This window comes from Heliangelus exortis, chromosome 1, assembly GCF_036169615.1.
Source record: "Heliangelus exortis chromosome 1, bHelExo1.hap1, whole genome shotgun sequence".
NCBI lineage: Eukaryota > Metazoa > Chordata > Aves > Apodiformes > Trochilidae > Heliangelus > Heliangelus exortis.
In genome coordinates this window covers 175,369,597-175,394,724 of record NC_092422.1, presented here as the reverse complement: position 1 = coordinate 175,394,724, position 25,128 = coordinate 175,369,597, and the positions used below count along the sequence as shown (strand labels likewise).

Below are 25,128 nucleotides of genomic sequence, written 5' to 3'. Positions count from 1 at the left end.
AACAGTTACTGCATATACTTTTCTTAATAGTGAAGACTGTGATTTTTATTTTTTTTTATGAAAGGGAGGGGAGTCTACCTGAGAGATTCCTGTTCTCTTTTTGATTTGTTGTCAACATAATGTAATTGCTGTCTAATGTTAAGATAAATAGCTGTTTACCTAACTATACTATTTCTTCACCTAGATACCTAGTCTTCTCTGTCTCTTCATAACATTTGATTTCACTTGCCATAAAGTCAGTGTATGAGCACCATCTAGCTTTCTGTTTGTTGCTATAGCACTTTTGCTTTCAGCTTAAAAAGGGCAGCAGGGCACAGATTTCAGAAGCTCTTTTGTAGAGCAAAGTTCTCACTGTCCTTTGGTAAAAGGCTTATTTTTCAGCTTCTGAACATGAAGACTGGGAAGCATAAGGAAAGGCAAAAGGAAGAAACTGTGGAGTTTGTTTGCATTTTGCAAACTTTCCATATAATATCAGGTAGTTAGTTAGGAATGCTTTTCTGATCATCTTGTTAAATGGCTTCAATATAGCAGCCCCAAAATGTTGGTATTTATGTCAGACTTCTCTCGAGTTTTCTCAAAGTCACTGAGTAGGCAGAAATACCCTGACAGATTGGTTTATCAATGCTGAGACTTTTGCTATAGAAAAAAAAAAGAAAAAAAAAGAAAGGTACATTGGAATTGTTGAGGTAAATTTTTGTCTATATAGGTTTTCTCCTAAATTAAAATAGATGCTTAATAATCAGACAACAAAGGGTGAAACACTGGACCAAGAGGTGGGCATCAGACATGTAATCTTTTTTCTTCTGCCTAATCCACAATTTCTCAAATCTAAGTTCAGGTCAGAGATAAACTGCACTTAGCTACCTAAATGATTTTTAAAAGCTAAATCATCTTTTATTTTAAATTAAACTATGGCTACTTTGATAGATAATAAAACAGTTTCACTACAGATATAAATATTATATCTTTATAGGTAAAATATACAGTGTTGATGTACATAGTTGTATGAAGATGAAATTAAATAGGTATTTTATATTAAATAAAGGTCACTTCAGTTAATTCTTGTGAGGACTTTTTGCTTACACTGGTGTTAGTTTGGGGTTTGTAATGCCCTCTGACACATAACTTTTTCTGTTTGGCAGCAGACACACGTGATTTGTATTTTTAAAGTCTTCAGTTTTGTTCAGAGAATTTTCTTATCCCATCACAGAATACCAGAGTCATTAAGAAATATTGATGGAGTGTTATCTGTGTTCTTTACATTTCAACTAAAATTTCTGTAACAATTAGTCCCAATTAGTCTCAAATACATTTAGGAGTTAAGTGTTTATGCAGAAAGCTGACAGAGATTGCCCACTGCCTTTTGCCACTTTAGGCCTTCCAGTATTTTAAGACCTATAACCCACATACAAATGAGAGGTTATTAACCTACTTTTATGCCATTAATGAGATGTCACTCATTCCTCATGTATGGGTAAAAGGTGCTTGCCATGCAGGAAAGCCTTGGTCTTCACCTGAGTCTTGATATACTAATCATATAGCCAAAATCCTACAATTTCCTGAGGTTGTCTCAGTTGTTACTTTGTGAAAAGTAGGATCTCAACACAGAAACCAAGTGTGTGTTCAGGTCAGCTGGATGTTTGCAAAACTTAGTGATTCCCTCTAGCTATCACTCTTAGTGTGCACAAGCTTTTCTTGTCTCTCCTGTTACTGGCAAATAAGAAAATGTTTGCTAAGTGTAGCTAATCTCAAAATTCATGTCCTAAGAGCCTTGTTCTCACCTACCTGGGGAGATGAACTCTTTTGGAAAGAGTTGTTTTGCAACAAGAGTTGATGGAGATGTCAGTATATACAATATGGAAGGCAAACAATAGCAGACATATCTAAAGGGAGTACTCTACTAAACAATTTTTTTTTAATCAACCAAGAGTTAGAGGCTTTGTTTTAATTTAACAAAATATTTTAGATATGACCATTTGAAGTCATGTGACTTGGCAGCAGAGAGAGAGGGAGAGACCATACTTGGCGAGCTCCCCACCCTGACCAAAACCAAAAGAGATTCAAGAACCTGGACTATAGAACTGCTGGGGCCATTAACATGGTCACAACACTTTTGAATTAGAGTTGGCTCCTGCTCAGACTCAAAGCATGGAGAATTTGTCCTCATATTTGCTTTCCATATGTAGAGGAGCTTGAAGATACTGAGCAAAAGATTTCATTGTAGTCTCTGACAGGAAAGCATTTAGAAATATGGGAGTTTCAGTTAAGTTTCATTGGCTTCAAAGGAAGAAGAGAAGAGAAGAGAAATGAACTGCAAAGCTCCATAGTACCTGAAGCTAAAGGTAAGTACCTAAAGCTTCCAGTACCTGAAGGGGGGCTACAGGAAAGCTTGGGAAGGACTTTTTACAAGGGCTTATTGTGAGAGGACAAGGGGTAATGTCTTTAAACTGGAAGAGGGTAGATTTAGATTAGAGATTAGGAGAATATTCTTTAGTGTGAGGGTGGTGAGACTCTGGAGCAAGCTGCCCAGGGAAGTTGTGAAAGCTCCATCCCTGGAAGCATTCAAGGCCAGGTTGGATGGAGCTCTGAGTGACCTGATCTGGTGGGAGGTGTCCCTGTCCATATAGGGTGGTTGGAACTGGATGATCTTTGAGGTCCCTTCCAACTCTAACCATTCTATGATTTTCCAACTCTTTTTCAACTTAGACCACTTAGCACTGCAATCCAAAATCTTAGGACTGACCACGATAAAGTGCAGTCACAGTAAGTAGTTTTGCAGTGCTGACCCCAGCTGTATTAATGCCAGTGCTTTACTCAAGAGCATTGGGGGATGTGTAGCTGACCAAACAGGCTTCCATTGAATTGCACACACAGTTGACTGTTGAGGAAAAAAGAGTTTTCACTATAAAACGTGAGCAGCAATAGGGAATGTACAGGGCAGCAAGTGCCACTGCATATTCAAGAATGTCTGCTCATCTCTTTACATGAAGGTATGCCAAAATATCATCTCACATCCAGCACCACATATTTACATGTATAGAGCCTGCTTGGTGAATGAAGCTGCAGAAGCATATGTCAGAAACTACTAAGAGAAGTATTTGCACTGCAAACTTCAGAATGCCTCATGGAATGTAGTCATTGCTTCAAGGATAGCAGTCATTTCTCAATGCCTTGAACTGGAAAGGACTGGCATTGCTGATGTGTGACTTCACTGCTTCTGCAGCAAGATGTTTCATGATTGTTTTGAAACCGTAAGAGCTTTTCACTAAAGCTTGGGAAGAGGACATTGTCTTTTGTTTCAACAGTGGCTCTCAGACAGTTGCTGGCTCCAGAGATCCAAGACTTTGATGTGTGTGAACATTGCTTTCTGCAAGACTCATAAATCTCAGCAGAGTAAACTCGAGTATTTCAAGAACTTCTGACATTTGGAATTAGGCTGCTGAGAAAGTAACAAAAAATTTAAAGCTAAACCTGTGACTTTACAGTTAAACAGAAAAATTTATCAAATTTTGGCCCATAATTACAAAAAAAGTTAAATTTGAGTCCAATAACAATGGTGCATATTTTTTGTTTAGTCAGGGAGTCAGAAGTGTCATTCTTATAGCTGTAATTATCTTATATTTCTTGCTTATATTTCTGACAAACCTGTCCTCCTGTTTACATTAATACAGCATGCAGTTGTTTATACTGAGACAGGATTTTCCTGTGTTCATTATAAGTGGCATTAACTGCCTTCATTTAAATTATTTTATTCTTATACACTTCTGCAAAATCAATTTACAGTAATCGGTTACTTTTTAAAAATTAAAATTGGCATCATGAAAAATGACACATTAAAATTAGATTAATGATTGATTGGATAATGATGATGGGTTAATGCAAAATTACTATGGAAGGAAAAAGAAGCAGTGTTTATCCTGCTGCTAGATCCTTAGAGAACAGATTATAGCTATGAGCCTGATTTTCAGTGCTTCCCACAGTAATTGCTTCTGAGGAGGGAAGGGGAATCTTGAAGACCTTAATGATATGCCATTGCCACTTTAATTGCTAAGAGAAGGCAAGAGAATCCTAATTGCCAAGAGAAGCATTACTAATTAAGGTGTCATTCTTCATTCATTCAATAGTAATTAATGTGAAGTATTTGTAAAAGCTGAGCTATAAATTTAGAGCTTAACCACACAAGTCTTTATGTGAAAAAGATATATGGGTTAAGCAAGGTTGATAGAAAATTTTAAATATAATTTTAATGTAATTAAAAAAAACTTCATTTTTACTTATAACTTTTAAAAACATGAAGTAAAAGAAAGTAAAAAAAAATTATGAATCTATTCCCACAAATATGTAATTTATATTTAAAGCGTAATTCTACTCTCACATTTTAAAAGTCATTAAACTGTTTATATAGGGTGTTCCTTTTTGTTACATTTCACTGAGAAGCTGCCTGCTTCTGAAAATGCTAAGATGGGTCTTCTGCAGCTCTGTGATAAGCAAAATGCTGCACATTCAGTTGTATACCTATTATCGTCAGTTCATAACTTTAACAACACTTATTCAATATCTTCCTGCCTTCACTAGGATTGAGTCCATATAATTGATTAGGTATGGAGACTCCCCATAATCAATACTGAATGTCAAATCCTTCTTTGGTTCATCTCTGCTGAAATCTTTATTCAACCACACAGAATAATCAAATGGAGTGAGCTGGTCCTGTCAGCACCGGCCCGTTTTCTGTGTGCTGCTTTTTGTACCTTGTTTTTTCCTCAGCATTCTTTAGTGCAGTTACTTTGCAGTCTCACTGGGTCCTAAACTCCTATTTTTTCAGCATGGATTTTCTCTAATGTTTTACTTTAATCGTTCCTTGCATTCAGATGTAAATGCTCACTTTTTCCTTCTTATCACATGAGATTTCAGAAGCTCTGACTGTGCATCTCAGTGACAGAGCAGCTAGGTAAACTTTTTTAGTCTATATTATTAAATTTCTTTCTGCAATTCTCAACTTTTAAATTCCCCCCTTTTAGGTTTCCTGGTCTTGATATGTGTGCGGGGGGGGAGATAGTGAAAACCTTGGCAGTTTATTACATTAGAGAAGAACTTGCTTTCAGTCTACCTGAAATTTAAGGGCAGAAGTAACTTTATATAAATTAAATTTAGTGGGTTCTTATTTGTTTTGTTTTTTCTCCATGGTAGTATTTGTTCAATGATTACAATAATTAATCATAATCATAAAGATTGTGATTGGGACTTCATATTTTCTGTGATCTTCTCACGGTTCGTGGCAGCTTCACATGAACAAATTTGACTGCAGCATCACTGGTTGAGAGAGACTTGTTGGCTGAGTACTTTCCAGCAACAGCCACTTGTTGCTGCAGTGGGATGAGATTAAGCCCCATACCCAGGTGGCAGACTGCGTATGATGATCCTACCATGGAGAGAAGAATTAAAGCATGATTAGTGTAAAGAACAGTAACGAAATGACGAACTGAAACACCTATGAAGGATTTTTGCTGATGATACAAAGCTGGGAGGGGTGGCTGACACTCCAGAGGGCTGTGCTGCCATCCAGCATGACCAGGACAGGCTGGAGAACTGGGCAAAGAACGTAATGAGGTTCCATATGAGCAAGTGTAGGGTCCTGCATCTGGGGAAGAAGAACCCCAAGCACCAATAAAGGTTAGGGATGGGCCTGCTGGAAAGCATTGCTGAGAAGGATCTGGGAGTCCTGGTAGATAGCAGATTATCCATGAGCCAGCAGTGTGCCTTTATTGCCATCAGGGCTGCATCCAGTTCTGGGCTCCACAGTTCAGGAGAGACAGGAAACTACTGGATAGAGCCCAGTGGATGGTGACAAAGAGGACTGGGGAATTGGAGCATCTCTCTTATGAAGAAAGGCTGAGAGAGCTGAGACTCTCTAGCCTGGAGAAGGCTCAGGGGAGACCTTATTAATGTCTACAAGTACCTAAAGGGTGGGTGCAAGGAAGACAGAGCCAGACTCTTCCCATTAGTTCCCAGTGACAGGATGAGGGGCAGCAGGCTGGAACATAGAAATGTTCCATTTAAACATAAGAAGAAGCTTCTCTACTGACAAGACACTGGCACAGACTGCCCAGGGAGGGTGTGTGGTTCCCTTCTCTGGAGATATTAAAAACCTGCCTGGATGCAGTCCTGTGTGATGTTCTCTAGTGGGAGAGTTGGACTAGGTGATCTCTAGAGGTCCCTTCCAACTCTAATGATTCTGTGACTGTGTGATTCTGTGATTGTAGCCACTGATGCTCTACCAAAATGACATTACCCAGTACGAAGAGGTGGAAACCTTGAAGATCAGAACTGTGCTTGGCATGTGCTTCCTTCTTGACTGCAGAGGAACAAACAGCAAAGTGTGCCCAGACAGGCCTGTAAACTGACTCAATGGTTGCTGAGGACCTGGTCATCACTTTACATGCCTTTCTGGGGATTTATTTCATTCTTTTCCTGTTCTTGCTGTAGATGACTGACAGCCCTTCAGAGGCTGGACTATGTGAGGTGCACTAGTAGAGCACCACATGTAGCTTCATTTCATGCAAGAGGAGTCTTGTTCACATGCTCTGAAACTGTTCTGTAACGTGAACAAAGTGCTGCAACTAAGACTGATGGAGAGATTCTTTTCAAGGCACACTAACACAGACTGTTACCAATTTAGAGGCATTGTTTTTTAAGTACTTAATTTAAAACTGGACAACAGCATCTGTGGTACCCATGCCAAAGGTTCAAGCAAAGGTGTAATCCTGAAAATGCATTAAATACATGCTCCTGTGAAACCTTGCCTTTGTCCTTACAAATTTTTGTTTTATTGATTATATTTTAAAAATATAAAGAGAAAAACCTAAACAGTGTCTTGCCGGTTATCAGAAATGCTTATATCGCAACTTCAGAAAGCTATCAATATTTAAAAAGGATTTTTTCTATATTTTCATTGAAAATAGAAAAGTTGGTGGTAACTTAGAAGGCCAAATGATGAACTAATAATTGAAAACAGACCCTTAAGCTAATGAAATTGGAGGTGAGAAACTGAGAAAATCTAAAGTGTAGTGTGATTTGTAGTTGGCTTTTGTTCTAAATGACTAAGAAATAACTTTGGTTTAAGTTTAAATTCCATGTGTTTTTCATATATATGACAGAAAGAATAAATGGACTGACTGTTAAGTGCTATGTGGATTGAAGGTAGTATTAAAAAAATAAATGTTATCTTCTAGCAAAATATGTGTCTTATAAGATGCTCACATGGAAGATCATAATCTGAGCAGCTTAGTCACAGTTAGTATGAGAAGTGACATATAGGCAGGTCTTTTTTTTTTCTTATGTATCATTTGTCTTACTAAAATGAAAATAACACAGTAGGGTGCTTGTTTTTAAATGACGAACAGTTAAAAAAGTGTTGTTTTTATCAGAAGTGTTTTAAAATTTGCAGTAATAGTAGGGGGAATTTCCCAGTAACTACACTTTAATTGAGGAGACTCTAGTCTGACTGGAATGTTTGGGTTGGCTTCTTTAGCTAAAATTTCATTATGCTATTGTTAAACAGTTCCCTTAGCTTTGGAGAAGTGTAATTCAAGACAACATCTGACTTTTACTCTTAATTTTGATTAAAGGTTGAGAAGAAATTACTAAGGTGTAAACCCACAAAATATTCCTGATAGTATCATTGGAATGAAACTGTACACATGTATCCCTGCTTCATAACTTATTCCAGAATAATAAATAGTAGAATATATATATATTTATTTAGTATAGTATTTTTATGTGTTTTATAATTTTAAAAGTTTTTGCTAAGTTCCTTTGAAAGCAGTTCTGGAAACTTCCCTTTATTGTGTGAGTCTGTGGTAATGAAGATGTAACTGACTGTTATATTCGTAACATTATTACTGTATATAGTTACCTAAGCAATATTATTATTTTCTCAGACTGCAGGACCAAAGATCATGAAATAATTGGTTTAGATTTTGTTTTTATAGCTTTATGCTACTACAAATCAGTATAGCACACATACCATGTAGGGGAAAGATGCAGTTTGCTTATAAACCTTTCTCATCAGGTGATTTGACTTGTTTCATGATGCCATACATGAATCATTGACATAAACTTTAAGAAAGAGTTATTTCTACCTGACATACATTGACATTGCGTATGGTTTAGCATGGCCTGGCATTATTTCTGTACAGGGGATGCCAATATTTTTAGCTGCAAGCAGAGGGGCGTGCCACCTGCCTATTGTGTCCTTCTGTCACTTGAACTGTCCATCTGTTACTTGTAGCAAGGTAAAATTCATCTAATTTTTGTCTTTAGGAATATAAACTCTTTCAAAATTGAAGACACATATGACAGCAAAATTAATTTTGAATACTGATAGTATGTAAATCAATCTGATCCTCTCTATGTGCTGGAATGCTGGCTCATTTGGGTACTGTAGAGTCAGTTGTGCTGTACTGTGGATGTCATTTCATAATATATTACTTTGAGCAAAAATAATTTTATTGCAATACTGGATGCGGCTAATAAATTTCTTACTTGCAATTTGATAGTAGTCTACCTGAAATGTAAAAGCAGAAGTAACTTTATATAAATTCAATTTAGTGGGGTTTTATTTGTTTTGGTTTTTTCTCCATGGTAGCATGAGTTCAATGATTATATTTAATTTTGTCATGGTAGCAGAGTCACCCATGGCCCTACACTACTGTTGTTTTGCCCAAGTAGTATATTCACCCCAGCCAGCTCCCTTGAGATACTCCACATCCTGTTAAATGTCAGCACACTTGTCTTGGCAGTTCCACACTGTGGCATTTGGTCATCAGGCTTCTCAAATACATCTCAAATCCCTGAGCAAGCTGTGTGATGGCATCATATTGGTGGGCTGGTGATTTTTGTCATGTCATTGGTGTGCTCATGCTTTCATACAGAGTTCTGCATGATTAACTCACGCTGTGTTTTTATTTAAATAAAAACTGCAATGAAGAGTTCACCCCCCACACTATAAATAATCGTTTTAGCCTGCTTACTGTCACAGACCTGTTTTAACTTAATCCCATCCTAAATTAGCTTTGTTTTTGTTCGTGTCTTAATGTGTGAGATTATTGTTCTTCCCTCTATGCATATATATATATATGTGTATATATGTATATATATATATATGTATATATATATACACACATATGATAAAAGGGAGCAGGTAGGCGAAAAATGGATGTATGCTCAATCCTCTCTCTGCATGGTTTGTCCTTGGTGCAAGAGACAGAAAAGACCTCTAGGATTATCTTTCATACTGTGTGTATGGAGTAAACTGGGGACGAATTGGCAGGGAAAGAGTTCTGGTAGGTGTAGGTTTGAGTCCACCACAAAGTCTTCATTGGGGTCAGACCAGCTCTTCTTGCTTTACCAGATGGAGAGCTCCTCTGACAATATTAGAAGATTGCCAACCCAAAACTACCATCTGCTTTTCTTCAAAAAAAGTTGTATGATTCTGGTGAGAGAAGTGAACACAGTCCTAGTGGCTTAAAAGTTAATTTTTATCATGTGTTCCTCCATTTATGATTGTGAGCACTGATTCAGATTTTGAAGTTGTTCTAAGTTTCAAGCTGAATACATCATGGACCAAGCAGAAAAGAATAAACTTGGCTCAGTTTGAATTAGTGCTGGTGTGGAGAAATCTACAAGAGGATGTGTTCCCCCCACAACCAGATTTCTGACAGTCAGTCTTTTTTCTAAATTTGAATGTTTATGATTCTCTAGCCCCTTTTCATCTATCTGGAAGCCTTAGCTTTGAAGGGCAAGCTGAAATCTGAAGCTTAAGGGCAGTAGGCTGGGAACAGACACCACATTACATAGGAGTGGGATATTTTATGTCATTTTATGAATGTTTCTGTCAAGCCATTTAGAAATATTTTGAGAAATGAATGCATTTAAAGGAAATGTGAGTTATTATGCAAGCAACACAACTGAAACTGGCAAATATTGCCTATAGGTGTGAACGTGTGCTAGAGTAAGATCTCTCAAAATGTTACTGTTGCTTTTCTTTTATTCACTACTCATGTCCCCCCAAAATTCATCACAGACAAGGAACCAACAATTTGCATAAAGGCAGCATTACCTTTATGTTGCATATTGAGAAGCAACGGATCTATTTTCAGGCAGAAAATAACTCTGATTCTGAGGTTATTATTCTATGATTAAGTTAATAACGTAATCCTATGTAATGTCAAATTTTATTGCCATCAGAGGATGTGAGTGTTCTATTTAATCACAAATGTTACATTCATTTTTAATTGAGCTCTGTGTATTCTGCTTAGTGAAAGGCTCCTTTTTTTTTTTTTCTTTTCCTTGCACACTCAATAAATTTTAATTGGACAGCTGATTCCTGCCACCAGCACATTAACATCTGGACACTCTCTTTTATGCATATAGATACACTGATTAAAACTTGGCAGAATAGCAGATAATGGGAAAACAAAAAGACAACATTATGGAACACTTTCAGCCATAGTTTTTTGTTATATATTGAGAAGCACTTAATTATCTTATTTCATTTAATTAGCCCCACTACTTAGGTCAATTGTTTTTTATTGATATGGCATGTTAGCAGCTCCACTAATTGGCACAAAATAGCATGTGGCTCTACTAAATGTCTTGTCCAAAATAATATATTGTGGTTTTTTTACTTTCCTGAGACTTTTTATTTATTTCACAGTCTACTCAATAATACATACAATATTTAGGCAGGGAGTGGCTCAATTTAAAGTTTAACACTTCACTTGACATTTTTATTTCTGAGTTAAAGACAGAAAAAGGATCCTAAAGAAAATGTGTTTTCTTCCTAACATATCTTAGAATCAGAAAATATCACTACCTTTCATAGCTTTTAGAAATTCTAGTCTTTCTTCAGAAAGACAAGTGAAGTTTAATCATTCTGTATCATTAAGACTTTTAGCATAACTTACCAGCATTTACAAATCTAGTCTAGAAGAAGAACAGCAGCATTGTGTCCATTTTTTTACTGTACTTCAGTGGATTTGGTATCTGTTCCATACTGATCTGTTTTAAACTAATGATTTAGAAATCTAACAAATCAAACATAGATGAGCTCAAATTATATAAATGTTTTAGTGCATAATGCTAATTTCCAGTTAAATAGTAACAGAACTTATTAAAAATAAATTTTCTGGAAATTACTGAGAAAAATAGATTTTTTTTTCTGAGTGAGATAATTTATTTGGATAGTTTATTATACCTGTCCTTAAACTTAGATTCTTCCATTCCAAAACATTTTAATACTTTTCTTTGAAGATAAAATTTTTTAAATGAACAATTCCGCAATATGTATTTGGTATCTCTGTGCCAGGGAAAAAAAAAAAGATTACAATTTTACCAGTTGGCACTTTTTACCAAATACTGATATTATTTGAAATTATTTCCATGCCTTTTGAGTTGTTACATAATCCTTATAATATATGTGTTCAGCTGTGTTGGTACTTCAGTAGGTGAAGTAACTCATCAATGAATGTTGTCCCCCTTCTTTAAGAATAAATGTTTTATTAATATGTATGACTCTGTGCACCCATATATATATGTTCTGTAGAACAAGACAACATTCTACTTATTTAAAATATTAATTTTAAAACTTCACAGTCCTTACTCTGAAGTTTCATTTAGCTCCTTTTTGTGGTTATGCAGTGGTATTTTCTTTCCTCTTCAGGTCAGTCACAAACAGGTAGCAGGCATCATTTTGAACTAGATTTTGACAGCCTGAGCCATTGCATTATCCATATCTTGACATCCACAGGAGGGCAGCATGGTTAAATTAAGGGAGAAGATGGGAATATGATTATAATGCAGCTAAATGAATCTCACTTCTGATTCTTTATGTATTGTGAAAGCTTTCATAGTTTAGAAACATGCTTATTTTCCTAGTATATACAGATAAAGCAGCTGCATATTAATTTTAGAATTTTCCAAGTGCAACTTTGAAGTAGCTATAAAATTGACATTTTGTTATATTTATATACTTTATTTTAGAAGAAGGTTTTCAGATATTTAATGTGGGAGTTACTAAAGCTTAGTTGGAAATTTAACTCCAGGCAGCTGGTCCAGTAGGTTTAAGGAACACTGAAACTATTCTGCTCTCTTAACTCTTTCCTGAGTTACTGCAGAAAATTAGTCCTTTTTTCTATATGCTTGTCTAAATATCATAGAATCATAGAATCATAGAATCCTAGGGGTTGGAAGGGACCTCGAAAGATCATCTAGTCCAGCCCCCCCTGCCAGAGCAGGGCCACCTAGAGTACATCGCCTAGGAACGTGTCCAGGCGGGTTTTGAATGTCTCCAGTGAAGGAGACTCCACAACCCCCCTGGGCAGCCTGTTCCAGGGCTCTGTCACCCTTACAGTAAAAAAATTCTTTCTGATATTCAACTTGAACCTCCTATGCTCCAACTTACACCCATTACCCCTTGTCCTATCACTGGTCACCATAGAGAAAAGCCTAGCTCCATCTCCCTGACACTCACCCCTTACATATTTGAAAACATTGATGAGGTCACCCCTCAGTCTCCTTTTCTCCAAACTAAAGAGACCCAGCTCCCTCAGCCTTTCCTCATAAGGGAGATGCTCCACTCCCTTAATCATCTTAGTAGCTCTGCGCTGGACTCTTTCAAGCACTTCCCTGTCCTTCTTGAACTGAGGGGCCCAGAACTGGACACAATACTCCAGGTGCGGCCTCACCAATGCAGAATAGAGGGGGAGGAGAACCTCTCTTGACCTACTAACCACCCCCTTTCTAATGCACCCCAGGATGCCATTGGCCTTCTTGGCCACAAGGGCACATTGCTGGCTCATGGTCATCCTCTTGTCTACCAGGACCCCCAGGTCTCTTTCACCTACACTGCTCTCCAGCAGGTCAGCCCCCAACCTATACTGGGACATCGTGTTGTTCTTCCCCAAATGCAAAACTCTACACTTCCCCTTGTTGAATTTCATCTTGTTCCTCCCTGCCCAACTCTCCAGCCTGTCTAAGTCTCTCTGAATGGCAGCACAGCCTTCTGGTGTGTCAGCCACTCCTCCCAGCTTAGTGTCATCAGCAAACTTGCTGAGGGTACATTCTATACCCTCATCCAAGTCGTTGATGAATATATTGAACAACACCGGTCCCAGTACCGACCCCTGAGGGACTCCACTAGTCACGCCCCTCCAACCAGATTCTGCCCCATTGACTACAACTCTCTGACTCCTTCCTTTCAACCAGTTCCTGACCCACCTCACTACCTGATCACCAAACCCATACTTGATCAACTTATCTACAAGGATGCTGTGAGAGACGGTGTCAAATGCTTTACTGAAATCAAGATAAACCACATCTACCGCTCTTCCATCATCTATCCACCTAGTAATTTCCTCATAGAAGGCTATGAGGTTAGTCAAACATGATTTACCCTTGATAAAACCATGCTGACTGCTCTTGATGACCCCCATGTCCTTGATATGCCTGGAGATAGTGACAAGAACAAGTTGTTCCATCACCTTTCCAGGGATGGAGGTGAGGCTGACCGGTCTATAGTTACCCGGGTCCTCCTTCTTGCCCTTCTTGTAGACTGGAGTGACATTTGCTATCCTCCAGTCCTCAGGCACCTCTCCTGTTACCCATGACTTATTGAAGATGATGGAGAGTGGCCTAGCAATGACCTCCGCCAGCTCCCTCAGCACCCTTGGATGCATTCCATCTGGACCCATCGACTTATGGATGTCCAGATTACTCAGCTGATCCCTAACCCAATCCTCATCTACTATGTCAAACTCTTCATCTATCTTGACTACTTCTGGGGTTAAATGAATCTGGGGCTCATGCGGAAACCCTGCAGGAGTAAAGACAGAGGCAAAGAAGGCGTTCAGCACCTCTGCCTTCTTTATATCCTCTGTCACCAGGGCTCCCAGCTCATTCCTTAGTGGGCCAATATTGCCTCTAGTGTTAGTTTTGCTGGCTATGTATTTGAAAAAGCCCTTTCTATTATCCTTAACCCGACTTGCAAGGTTAAGTTCCAAGGAGGCCTTAGCTTTCCTAATTGCCTCCCTACATCCTCTGACAACAGTCCTATATTCCTCCCAAGTGACCAGCCCCCCCTTCCATGATCTGTAGATTTTCCTTTTCCACTTAAGTTTTCCCAGCAGTTCCTTTTTTAACCATGCTGGTCTCCTAGCTCCCTTACTAGATTTCCTAACCATAGGGATGCTCTGATCCTGTGCTTGCAAATAGTGGTTCTTGAATATTGACCAGCTATCTTGAGCCCCTAATATACACACACATGCATAAAGTTCTGGCTGGGGAAAGAGACTGAAAGATCTCAATCTCATATTTGAACACTAATAAATGAGTGATCACAGAATCACTCACTGTTATGGGTTGGAAGGGACCTCAAGAGATACTAAGAGGATTAATTTTTTTTTTTCTTCCACTTAAATTGATCAACAAAACTTCCAAAGGAGGCGTTTTACCCTTTGCATTACTTAGAAAGAGATGCTATTTTTTAAAAATTACTTCTAAAACTTCTAGTGAGGAGAAAACCACTCAAACATCCCCTCACATTCAGGTAGCAGGTATCATTTTGAATTAGATTTTGATAGCCTCTTAGATATTATGGAATTTTTAAATGTCAATTTTATGTAACAGCAGTTTTCCAGTTTAATATGACTTTATTATTGTTATTTTGGAGTTGCTTATCAGAGCAATCCTGAGCAGCAGGAATGGTCTGACCCCAGTAGATGGCTCCGATGCTCCCTCACATGTGGTGAATTCTGTATTCCAGAAATCTTCCCTCTACAGCTCCAGGTGCAAATAAACTCCATTTTAATAACTCCAGTGCAGGGACAGTGCATTCGAATGTTTTATTTTCTATATATTTATTACAGTAAAGAACTTTTTAACAAAAAGAGCAAATCCGTGCTATTTTAATAGGCTTGTATCTGTCTTGTATATCACTTTTTTTGGTGTTGGTTTTTTTTTTTATAGCCACCCAAAACAAAACGGTTTCAAGATGTTCATAGTTTATTATCATTTCTTTCATAGTTTATTATCATTTATCTATAATTTTTTTTCCTAATTTAAAAAATCCTGAATGTTATTAAGGAATACTTACATAAATTTCTTAAAACGAATGTATTTCTCAGTGATACAATACTATTGATTCCTAGAATAACTCCTGTGAAATTCAGTTTTAGATTGTTTGTTTCTGTGTGTGATGTTTTCAAGAATAAATCAGTTAATGATAATTATTGTGCCTGTGCCACAGGACAATCACTAAATAATATTAGTAGGTGGCATTTTCAGAGAACCAAAAGAGGTGCTTCTGGGCATGGGTAGTTCAGATGTGGAACTGTGCTGGTAGGTGTCAATTTTTAAAGTTTAAAAGGCTTGAGAAAACCATTATGGAAATTCATTGAAACAAATATTTGTTAAGAAGTAGCAAATACAGAGGCACCTTTTCTAAATAAAGAAACTACCAGAGCCAGTAATAGCATGAGTGTAGGAGAGAATTCTGTGCATAACTGCAGTCTTTCCTTCACATCCTGTTAGGAACATGGTACAGGACTGAATGTGGTTTTGAATAGCCAATTGTAAATTCTTTCATAAAGTTTTTTCAAAAGTGACATGAAATTAGAAGTCTTTTTGGGTTTTTAGCATCATTGAAATTATAAAGGCATTCTGTATAGGAAATTTTCTTTAAATGGATATTTTAAGAGAACTGATTGGTTGGGTCTACTATGAAAATCTTCTGCCTTCTTTCTTACCCCTGCATTGTTATCAAAAGGCAGCCAGGAGTATAAAAATATTTCTTTTTACTCCAACCATTCTGCACCATAAAGTTTTCCTAAGGCAGAATGTCTCTATCAGAGTGTTAGATTGCCCTTACTATCTTGGACCAACTCTTCATCTAACTCAGTATCTTGTCTCTCCCTGTGGGTAGCAGCAGATGACTGGGAAAGTTTGTCAGAGTATTCTCAGTGGGTTTTCAGACTCCACCCACCTGTAGATATGGTTCTCTGTGCATACTAATAGGAAATGCAATTTAATTTCTCTTTCACAAACCTGTCCAGGAACACCTAAAATGCACAATGACATATAGCTAATTTGAGTTCATGGAAACAAGCCTCAGCATTTGCATTGCTGTGAGAGTGGAAATTAATGTCTGGCACCATTCCTGCATTCCTTCGAGGTGCTACAGATGCAGCAGAGCCAGTCTGCACCACTGATAGAGGCAGAATTGTGTGGTTTTCAGCTGTTGTATGTTGAATGGAAAGAGAAATGGCATTCATTGGTTTTGATGTTTACATGAAGTCTGTAAATTAAAAGGGAGTTTTCAAATGTATGACAGCATGAAGTACCAAAATTTTAGTACAGAAGAAAATCACATCATTCCGAATAAAAAGCTTTTTATTTCTGCAGCTTGGGGAAACCTTCTCTTTTAAAGATTGTTTATGAATTCCAAGCAGATAACTACATTTTCTCCACTGCTGCTTAAATTTTACTCTAGCACTTTTCATTCTAGACTGCTCTGTAGTAGCACAACTAAAAAGATTTTTTTTCCACCAAGTGTTCTAAGTATTTTGAAATCTCTACAATCAATGCAGTCTGTTCATTACTGGCTAAGTTCAGTCGTTGCATCCACAGGAGCTTTACTTCATAGCTTTGGTTGAAGAGAGGAAACTAATATGTATTATTCTTATTTATGCTTTAGAATGACTACTTTTGTCAGATGGAAAACAGAAACATTTTCTGTGAATGTCATTTTTTCTTGGTTTGGTGATGACTAAGTACAGAAAACTTCATTTGATTTATTTTCAGGCAACTAACTGCAGCACCTAAGTTTGGAGTCTTGGCAGTGTAGGGATCCAGTACAGCCAGTGGAGACAGAAAGGTGCTTCCAAAGGGTAATCTGCACAGCTCTGAAGATGAAATGTGCCTCAAGTTGTTTACACTGGATCCATACAAAATACAAGGGAAATACGGTCACTGGCATAGACAAACATATTTAATTTGCTGTTTCCCCTTGCAAGATTTTCTATTTTTTTAAATTCATGAATGATTTGCATCTTTTGACAAATAGAGTGAAAAGGCTGAACAGCTTTATAGGCTTCTGAAGTGCATTTTCCAATGTCTGGAAGCTAAGGGCTTGTATGAGGGCTCCCTGATTTTTTCCTCTGCTGCACTAGGACCTCAGGTTCTGAACAGTTCTCACTTTTTTCTGTGTTGGTTTCTGTCTGACAAAAGCTGATGTAATAGTGGTGACCTCTCTCACTGGACATCTTGAGAAGAATAGTTACCTGAAGTTTACAAAGTACTTCTCAAGTGTCAAACATTGTTCCTAATAATGATAGATAAGTTAGGACTTGTTAAACTTATTTACTACAAAACTTTGGTAATGTATTAAAATAGTGTTTTTAATTGAATCTTTTTAAGGATTACAAAAAAAATCCAGCCATGAAGAATTTTTAAAATATAGTTTTAAAACATCAAAGCATTTTGAATAAACATTTGCACAAATTGAAGGAAAGTGCTAGACTAATTCATTATCATAATTTCCATGCTTTGCTTCAAATCGCTAATTGGGGTACCAGGTGTAACATATTTCTTCATGCCTTTGGTAGATCAGGTATATATCTATCTCTTTATACCTCTTTATACTATTTTATTAGGATGTTAAAATACCTATTAGTAATGGTGACAACAAATGTTATGATATTTAGAATAAACAGTCTTTAGGACAGAAATGTATGCATCTTGCTCTGCTTATATGTTTTATTACCAAAAATACAAAATTATGTGTGTTCAAGGTCATTTTCTTTACAAAATTAAAGTTTTATCAATTGAAAAGTAGTTTTCTAGACAGCAAAAAGAAATACATAATCAGCCAGAGATAACCAAAGCCTAGTATAATTCCTGAGAGAGTTCATGACTCCTCCACCACTCTCCTAAAAGTGGACTTTTTCCAGCACCTGGATTCCAGAACTGGAGTTGCTTTACTTGTCAGTTTTGTTCATTGATTTGTTTTATACCAGTGTGACACTGAGCAGGGTGTTTTGACTGATTCCATCAGTGGCAGTGTGACCTAGAAACAAAATCAGATTTTTTCATATTAACAGATCCTCAAATGTCTAGGCTTTCTAGTTCACAAATAATATTACTGCCTGGCTAGTAAAAGGGTCACCAGGGTAGTTTTTTTTACCTCACTGCAATTTCATGTTCTTCCAATGGCAGAGATTCTATCTAGGCTGGATGTCTGGATACTTCTGTGTGGTCAGGATTCTTCTGAGTTGATTTAAGGCCCATTTCCTCAGCCAAGTTGAATGCTCAAGGGAGAGCAGTGCAACTAAAACTTTTTCTAATACACTGACATAAGCATTCAAAGTCATATTTTCACTTTTAAAAACAAATCACTTAGTTGTTGTTTTGCTTATTTTGCTTTGTACCATAGCAAGGAACAGTTTTATTCACAGATTGTTAACCTTCTAGGTGAATTTAAACCAAAAGAAGAGCTCCAGGGGTGCACCAATATCTGCTGCAAACTCTGTAGCTATTTGGTCCACGGGTTGAGAACAGAGCTAGTCCTAAGTAAGCTGTGTTGAAAAGCACAAGAGAGTGGACACCTGCTTCTCAGCACGAGGTGTTTTGCAGTTGTACTGCTTGACCTCTTTACATTACAACGAGTTTACATTGAATGGGAGCACTTTCTATATTTATTTTGCATCTAAAGGATTTTATTCTCTGTTGCCTGGAGTTCTATCAAGGCTAAAGGATGCCATTCGGTCTTGACAAACACTCTCACTTTGCATACCAAATAGGTTTAATAATATGACATAAATTGGATTAATAATTCTCCAGTTGCCATTGCAGTGTCTTCACAGGTTCTGTAAGTACTGGCATGCATATTCACAGAGGCTGAAGTGTTCTGGACTGCACTGTTAAATAACGTAGGGATCTGATTTTCCAGCTTACAAATAACCATTTATACTGTAAGTGAGAAGTTGTTTAGGAGAGGGGAAAAAAATCCACATTTTCCTGTTCATATTATGAGTAGCTTGCTTACTGGAATAAATGGAACTGTTTTCTGGGGGTCTGATGCTTGTATTACTTGACATTCTTCAACATTTCTTTATCCTTAGCAGGCATAATTACAGGAGAAGTTTAAGCTGATTTTTTCCATTCCATCTGGTGAAAGCTTATTTAGTTCTCTTTCTCAAGAGCACAGAAAGTGCTAAAATGAATCCGAGAATGTTTACAGCTAGGTTTCTTATGACCCAGGTCATATTGTTGTCTTGAATCAGTTTTCTCTCTCATCCTCAACTGAAGACAAAAAAATGGCTTAATCTTGTGGGGTTAAATAAAAGAAGGAATGCGGCGCAAGGAAGATTCCTTTTATGCAAGCGAGCAGGGATGACTGAAAGTGCCTGTGGGCATTTGGTCCCCATTGGCTCTCACAGCGAATGCAATGATGCCCACAGATAGCCTGTATTGTTGTCAGTTAAATGGGATCATGAGTGTCTGAAAGGTGTTTGAGAATGAACTGAAAATCATTTTCACAAGTGGATGATTACTTCTGCCACATGTTAACCGAACTCTATCAGAGTGGCCCAGATTTTTGAGACTGCATTAATTGCTCTTTCAACCTTGACTGAGGTTTCTCTTTAAGAAAGGCCTTTGCTGGACTAAACTGCTACACCTATTGATTTTTCTTTCTGTATTTTTTTCATTGTTTGTGATAAATGAAGCCTTTTACAAGTAGAGAATTTATCATTCAAGATGTAGATAGATTGCTTCGTTCCTTAGAATAAAAAGGCTGGTCTAAAAATGATCTCTGTAGAAGTAGTAAGTCCTTTTTCATTTCTCCAGCAATGAATAGCTCTGATATTCCACACTCAATTATGGTTTTGAGCTATTCATCAGTGCTGATTTTATTATCAAAAAGTAGAACCCTGCACTCTAGCAGCGTGGACTTAGAATAAATAAGGTGCCATCTTCTTTCCTGTGTATGCCATCACACAATTGAAACGGAACTATAATATTTAGCAATATGGTTTTGCATTTTTGTAGCACATGAAAATGCACTTAGGAAAGTATTCCACCTTTATGTATTTAAAACGCAGTGATGCTCAGACTTTTCAAGGAAAATGTGGTTCTGTTTGATTGTTCTATTTCCAGGGGAGAAAAAGATACAAGGCAATACATAAAATGTTTTTTCATCCAGGTGTTTCTGTGCTTTGTAGTGGAAATGTAATTTCTTGTATTTTTATTTGTTTACCAGGAAAATGAGCTTTAAATATTAAATGTTTATTTTTCCACCATATCGTAAGCATTGCAAGGTAAACCAGTGACTGCATGAAAATCCAATTTTTACTTTTTAATCTGGGAGTAAGTGAAGAGAAAGAAAGCAGTATTAAATAATGTTGAAAAAAGTAAATTACAGAATTGTTTCGAAGAGCAAAATTCTCATTGATAGAATGGCTTATACATTTTGTTGTGTTTTCATATAACTACCAAACTGTGTTAGAAAATCTTTACATTGGTGCAGCACTTACTGACTCAACACATGTGATCACAGTCCTATTTTCTTTGTGCCGTATAAAGACAAGTGGGTTAAATTATTGGAAATTATGTGAATAATATAAAAAGACAGAAAAAGGCAAACTGGCATATGCATACTGACTATAAGTATGCTTTCTAATGTGCACATGTGCAGAGATAATTGTTATGTGTATGTATTTTATTTATGAAATGAATCAGAATAAAATTCTGGCACCTATGTCTGTTTCTGCATACCTCAGGAAACCAATCTTTCCCAACTTCTCATCAGTCTTCTCATTAAACACTCAAAACATGGTCTTAAAAAGAAGTCAAATGAAATCTATTTGGTAACAAGCAAATACTGATTCAGTGCTCAGATACAGGGAAACTATTTCAGTATCTTCTTTCTCAGTATATGGCCGAGCTGTGATAATTCAAGACATATTTTAGATTGTCATGACTGTCGAACCCAAATTAGAGAAAAAATTGTAGTAAATTATACAGCAAATTTTTAGAAATATGGAATTGGCTTCTTCTAAATATCAGTTTCTTCTTTGCATTGCACAGAATATTTTACCTGGAGAAAGGCAGCGTTTGAAGGAATGGCTGCTGTGTATTTCTTCTTGATGCAGAGGGTGTTTAAAATAGGTTGAACAATTAACACTGTGGATCTTGTGCACAATTTTCTGAGCTGAGTGAGTGGGGCCTGTAGGTGAATGCAGACACACGTGCGTAGAGAAAGCAGCAGGCTGCAGCTCTGTGAGTTTGTGACTATTAAGGTCTGCTATGGTTTGTGGTGCTGACATTTACTAGAGACCCCTGAAGAATTATGTAGTTCTCCATTTTAAAAACAGAAGTTCTTCAACTCAGCTCTAAGACTTAGTTCACTTCTGGATCTGTTATATATTAATTTTCTGCTCTAACTGTGAAATCCAAGTGCCTTTTAATTCTGGAAACTGGCATTTGTAGATTTTTTCCATTCTAGATATCACCTGCAGTTTCTATAAATCCTAGCTAATGCTGTGCAAATTTAACAAGGTTCTTAGGTCGTTTGCATCCCAATTTTTTCAGTGCTAAATAAATGGGAAAGAAAAGTTCAAAGAGGATTCTAGGAGTCTGTGATGTTTAACTCCTCCTGAGCGTGAATATTAAACTCTTGAGTAAGAACTAATCTCCTCATCTTTTAGGAGCATGGACACTGAAGATGAGCACAGGTTATAGCCCTTGTAAATGGCAGGAACTTTCTACATTTAAAAAACCAAACAAACTGACATAATTTGAGATGACACTGGAAGAGGGATTAATAGCATAAGACTGTAACTGTGTTTATAGCAATTTGTAGAACCAAGTAACTTAAGGCTTTGGACTTCTGTACTAAATCCCAGCTTTGTGTCATTAATGCTGTTTTCTTTGTTACCTAACCTTATGTAAGACTGGTGGATTTTAAAGTTAGGTAGTTTATGTTCCATACCATTGTTTCCCAAGGAAGCTCCTGTTTCACAACTTAGTTGGAAGTTATTAATAGGGGGAATAAAAAGGGCACTTTTTTTTTTTTTTGTATGCTTTCTTACTTATAATTTTTAGTTTACTGTAACTTGTGATAGTTCTACCTGTAGTGTAGGACAATATGTGGTATATCTTACATGAAAAGTACTTTATAAAACAAATAACTCTTTCTTTGATAGAATCACAGAATCATAGAATTGGCTGGGTTGGAAGGGACCTCAGAGATCATCAAGTCCAACCCTTGATCCACTACCGCTGCAGTTATCAGACCATGGCACTGAGTGCCACATCCAGGCTCTTTTTAAATATCTCCAGGGATGGAGAATCCACCACTTCCCTGGGCAGCCCATTCCAATGCTTGATCACCCTCTCAGTAAAGAAATTCTTTCTAATGTCCAACCTAAACCTCCCCCGGCACAACTTGAGACCGTGCCCTCTTGTCTTGCTGAGAGTTGCCTGGGAAAAGAGACCAACCCCCACCTGGCTACACCCTCCTTTCAGGGAGTTGTAGAGAGTGAACGTTCCTTAAAGTTCTCCTATGTTAAAAACACCTATCTATACCAGTCACAGTTAATAATGAAAAATAATTAATTAAATCTGGTACTTCTAGGGTTGGGTTATTCACATTCTGCCATGTTCCCTCTTGGAATGTGAAGTCATTCCCACAGATGGTACCATGTTTACTTGTTGATGAGGATGCTAGGATTACTCTTGAGCAAGAAGAATCCTCTATTAGTCCTTTACAGTCATTTAAGACATGCCATCAGAGTGGAAACATTAATAGGATATCTTTGTACTGTAGCACGTGAGAACTATGTATTCTCAGTTGGTCTTCACAGTCCATGGAGCAGTTGTCCTCTGACATACATCAAAGAACTGTGCAGGATACTCTGAGGCACGTGGTGGCAGAATCACCATGAAGAACAGAGCAGGCTTAGGAGTGGGAGAGCCCAAGTGTTACCCATAGACCTTGATGCTTTTCTGCACCCCTGGTCATTAATCTTCAAGGCTGTGTGAAATTCATCAGTCATTCCCCCTCCACCCTGGAGCAATAGCAGTCTTGATATGCTATGGTGAAAGTAAATGTGCTGATTAGAGGAACATGCCTGCCTCTTTAGAAACATATATGAAAAGCAAAATAGTTCATACTTGGTTTGGGAATATCCTCCTATCACTCTAAGGTAAGTGCTTCATTATTTGCAAAACTTTCTGAACTTTTATATAAGCCGTAGTAGGCCCTTTTTTTTTTTTTTTTTTTTTTTTTTTTTTTTTTTTTTTTTTTTTTGTAACATTTCTGATATAACCCGTACTCCTCTCCTTTCTTTTTATTGAATTGATAACAGTCATAGAATTAAGAAGTGAAAAAGAGCACAGCAGGATCTGAACTATTCAAAGAAAACTACATTAACTGGTAATCATGCACAAAAAGTCAATTGTCCTCTCTCTCACACAAATAAAACCAGAGTAACCAAAGAAGGCAGAGCTTCAGCACACATGCAGCAGGAGTTGTAGAAGGGCAAGAGGACAGTAATGAGGGAGCCATCTTGTGGTTTGACAAACCACTATGTTAAATAAGCATTACACTGAACATTCATGTTAGACAAAAAAATTGTCGTATGTGATACCCTAAAGCAGAAAGAATGTGCTTGAGTGTCTGCCTAGGACAGATGGTACCTGCCTGTACCTTCCTAGTCTGGTTATTGGTTATTGGTTGATTGCTTTATTGGTTATTGATCTGTTTTTCCTCTGAGTTCAGAACCACTGGGCAACAGAGCCCAAAAAGACATCAGAAAGAGGAGGGCAGCAGACTCAGCCCTTTTACAACTAAGGAACTTACGTGTTTGCCAGCCACCTGAACCAACAATCTATGATCCTAGTCATTATAAATTCTCCCTAATATATGTGCCAGCATCCTCTGGAGAGTGCCCTGTGAAGCCAGCATTCATTGACATGCACAATTTGGATCTTTGTTCCACCTCTGACCCACCTACTTGTACAAGATGCTCTTAACAGAAGCTGGCCAGCCAGAAGGGACATCTTGTAAGAAATATTTTGCTCACTTGTCAGGTTTTAAGCAGCAGAGCCTCCTAGGCTCTTGCTTATAATCCACAGCTCACAGTCATCACAGGACCATGGTGACAGAAAAAAAGTGTCATTGTAATGTCATAAAACTTGATGCAACTTCTTGGGTACCACCAAACAACATCTGTGGTTTTACCATCTTCTGATCACCATGTCTGATCTGAAGCCTAGAAACTGCCAAGGCGAAAAGACAGTTTTCCTATTTGTCTTTATAATGAAGTGCTTCTGTTTGGAAAATTAGATTCTAGTTTATTCTGGGGAAAAAAAAAAAAAAAATTTCCACCAACATTTTGTTATTTGAGTGTTTTCCCATATTGACACTGTGACTGACTTCTCACAGATTAGAGAACCATTAGGAAATCTATGGAAGCAATATGGATAAAAACGTGTTGTAAGCTTAACTTTTCTCGCAATCAATATTTCTGTGTAGCCAAAATGTGTTCTACTTTAAGCTTTGATTTTTATTTTCAGGTGCAGTTGGTAAAATGAAGTGAAAAGCATGTTAGTTTTCTTATACATGAGATCTTTTCATGATTTTTGTCTTATTTGGAATGGAAAGGAGTATCTTTACATTTTTATGCTCTGAGTAAATGGAAGAAAAAAGTACTTCTTACGTGTGACAACACTGAAGAAGCAGTGCAGTAGGCAAAGCAAATGAATACACTTACTTATATTGAGTCCTCCTAATAGTATGGTTAATAATGCAAGAACACTCTCTTTGTTATTTCCTTTGCAGATATTTGTATGCTCTAGGACAGAAGGTTTGGAAACGGTGGAAAAAACGCTACTTTGTTCTTGTTCAGGTGGGTAGGTTGCCTTGAAATTTCATTTAAAAGTTGTCTTGGACTATCAATTCTCTTATAAATGGTTTCTGTTAAGTCAGTTTCTTCAGGCAACACATACACAATTCCCTATTTTTTTCACAATTCCAAGCTTCTTACAGCTTAGAGGCATCCCGGTTTTTTATTT

At 37.3% G+C, this 25,128-nt stretch overlaps 1 protein-coding gene across 5 annotated transcripts in view; it reads left to right on the top strand.

Annotated features, from left to right (window-relative positions):
• CADPS2 (calcium dependent secretion activator 2) overlaps positions 1–25,128 on the top strand; it is a 281,939-nt gene that overhangs the window by 138,869 nt on the left and 117,942 nt on the right. For all 5 annotated transcript variants that reach the window (XR_011723932.1, XM_071733753.1, XM_071733756.1 and 2 more), the window contains exon 9: positions 24,896–24,962. Coding sequence is in view for 4 of the 5 variants with exons in the window: in XM_071733753.1 (XP_071589854.1) it covers positions 24,896–24,962 (67 nt within the window). In the remaining variant the exon portion in view is untranslated. The remainder of the gene's footprint in view (positions 1–24,895; positions 24,963–25,128) is intronic.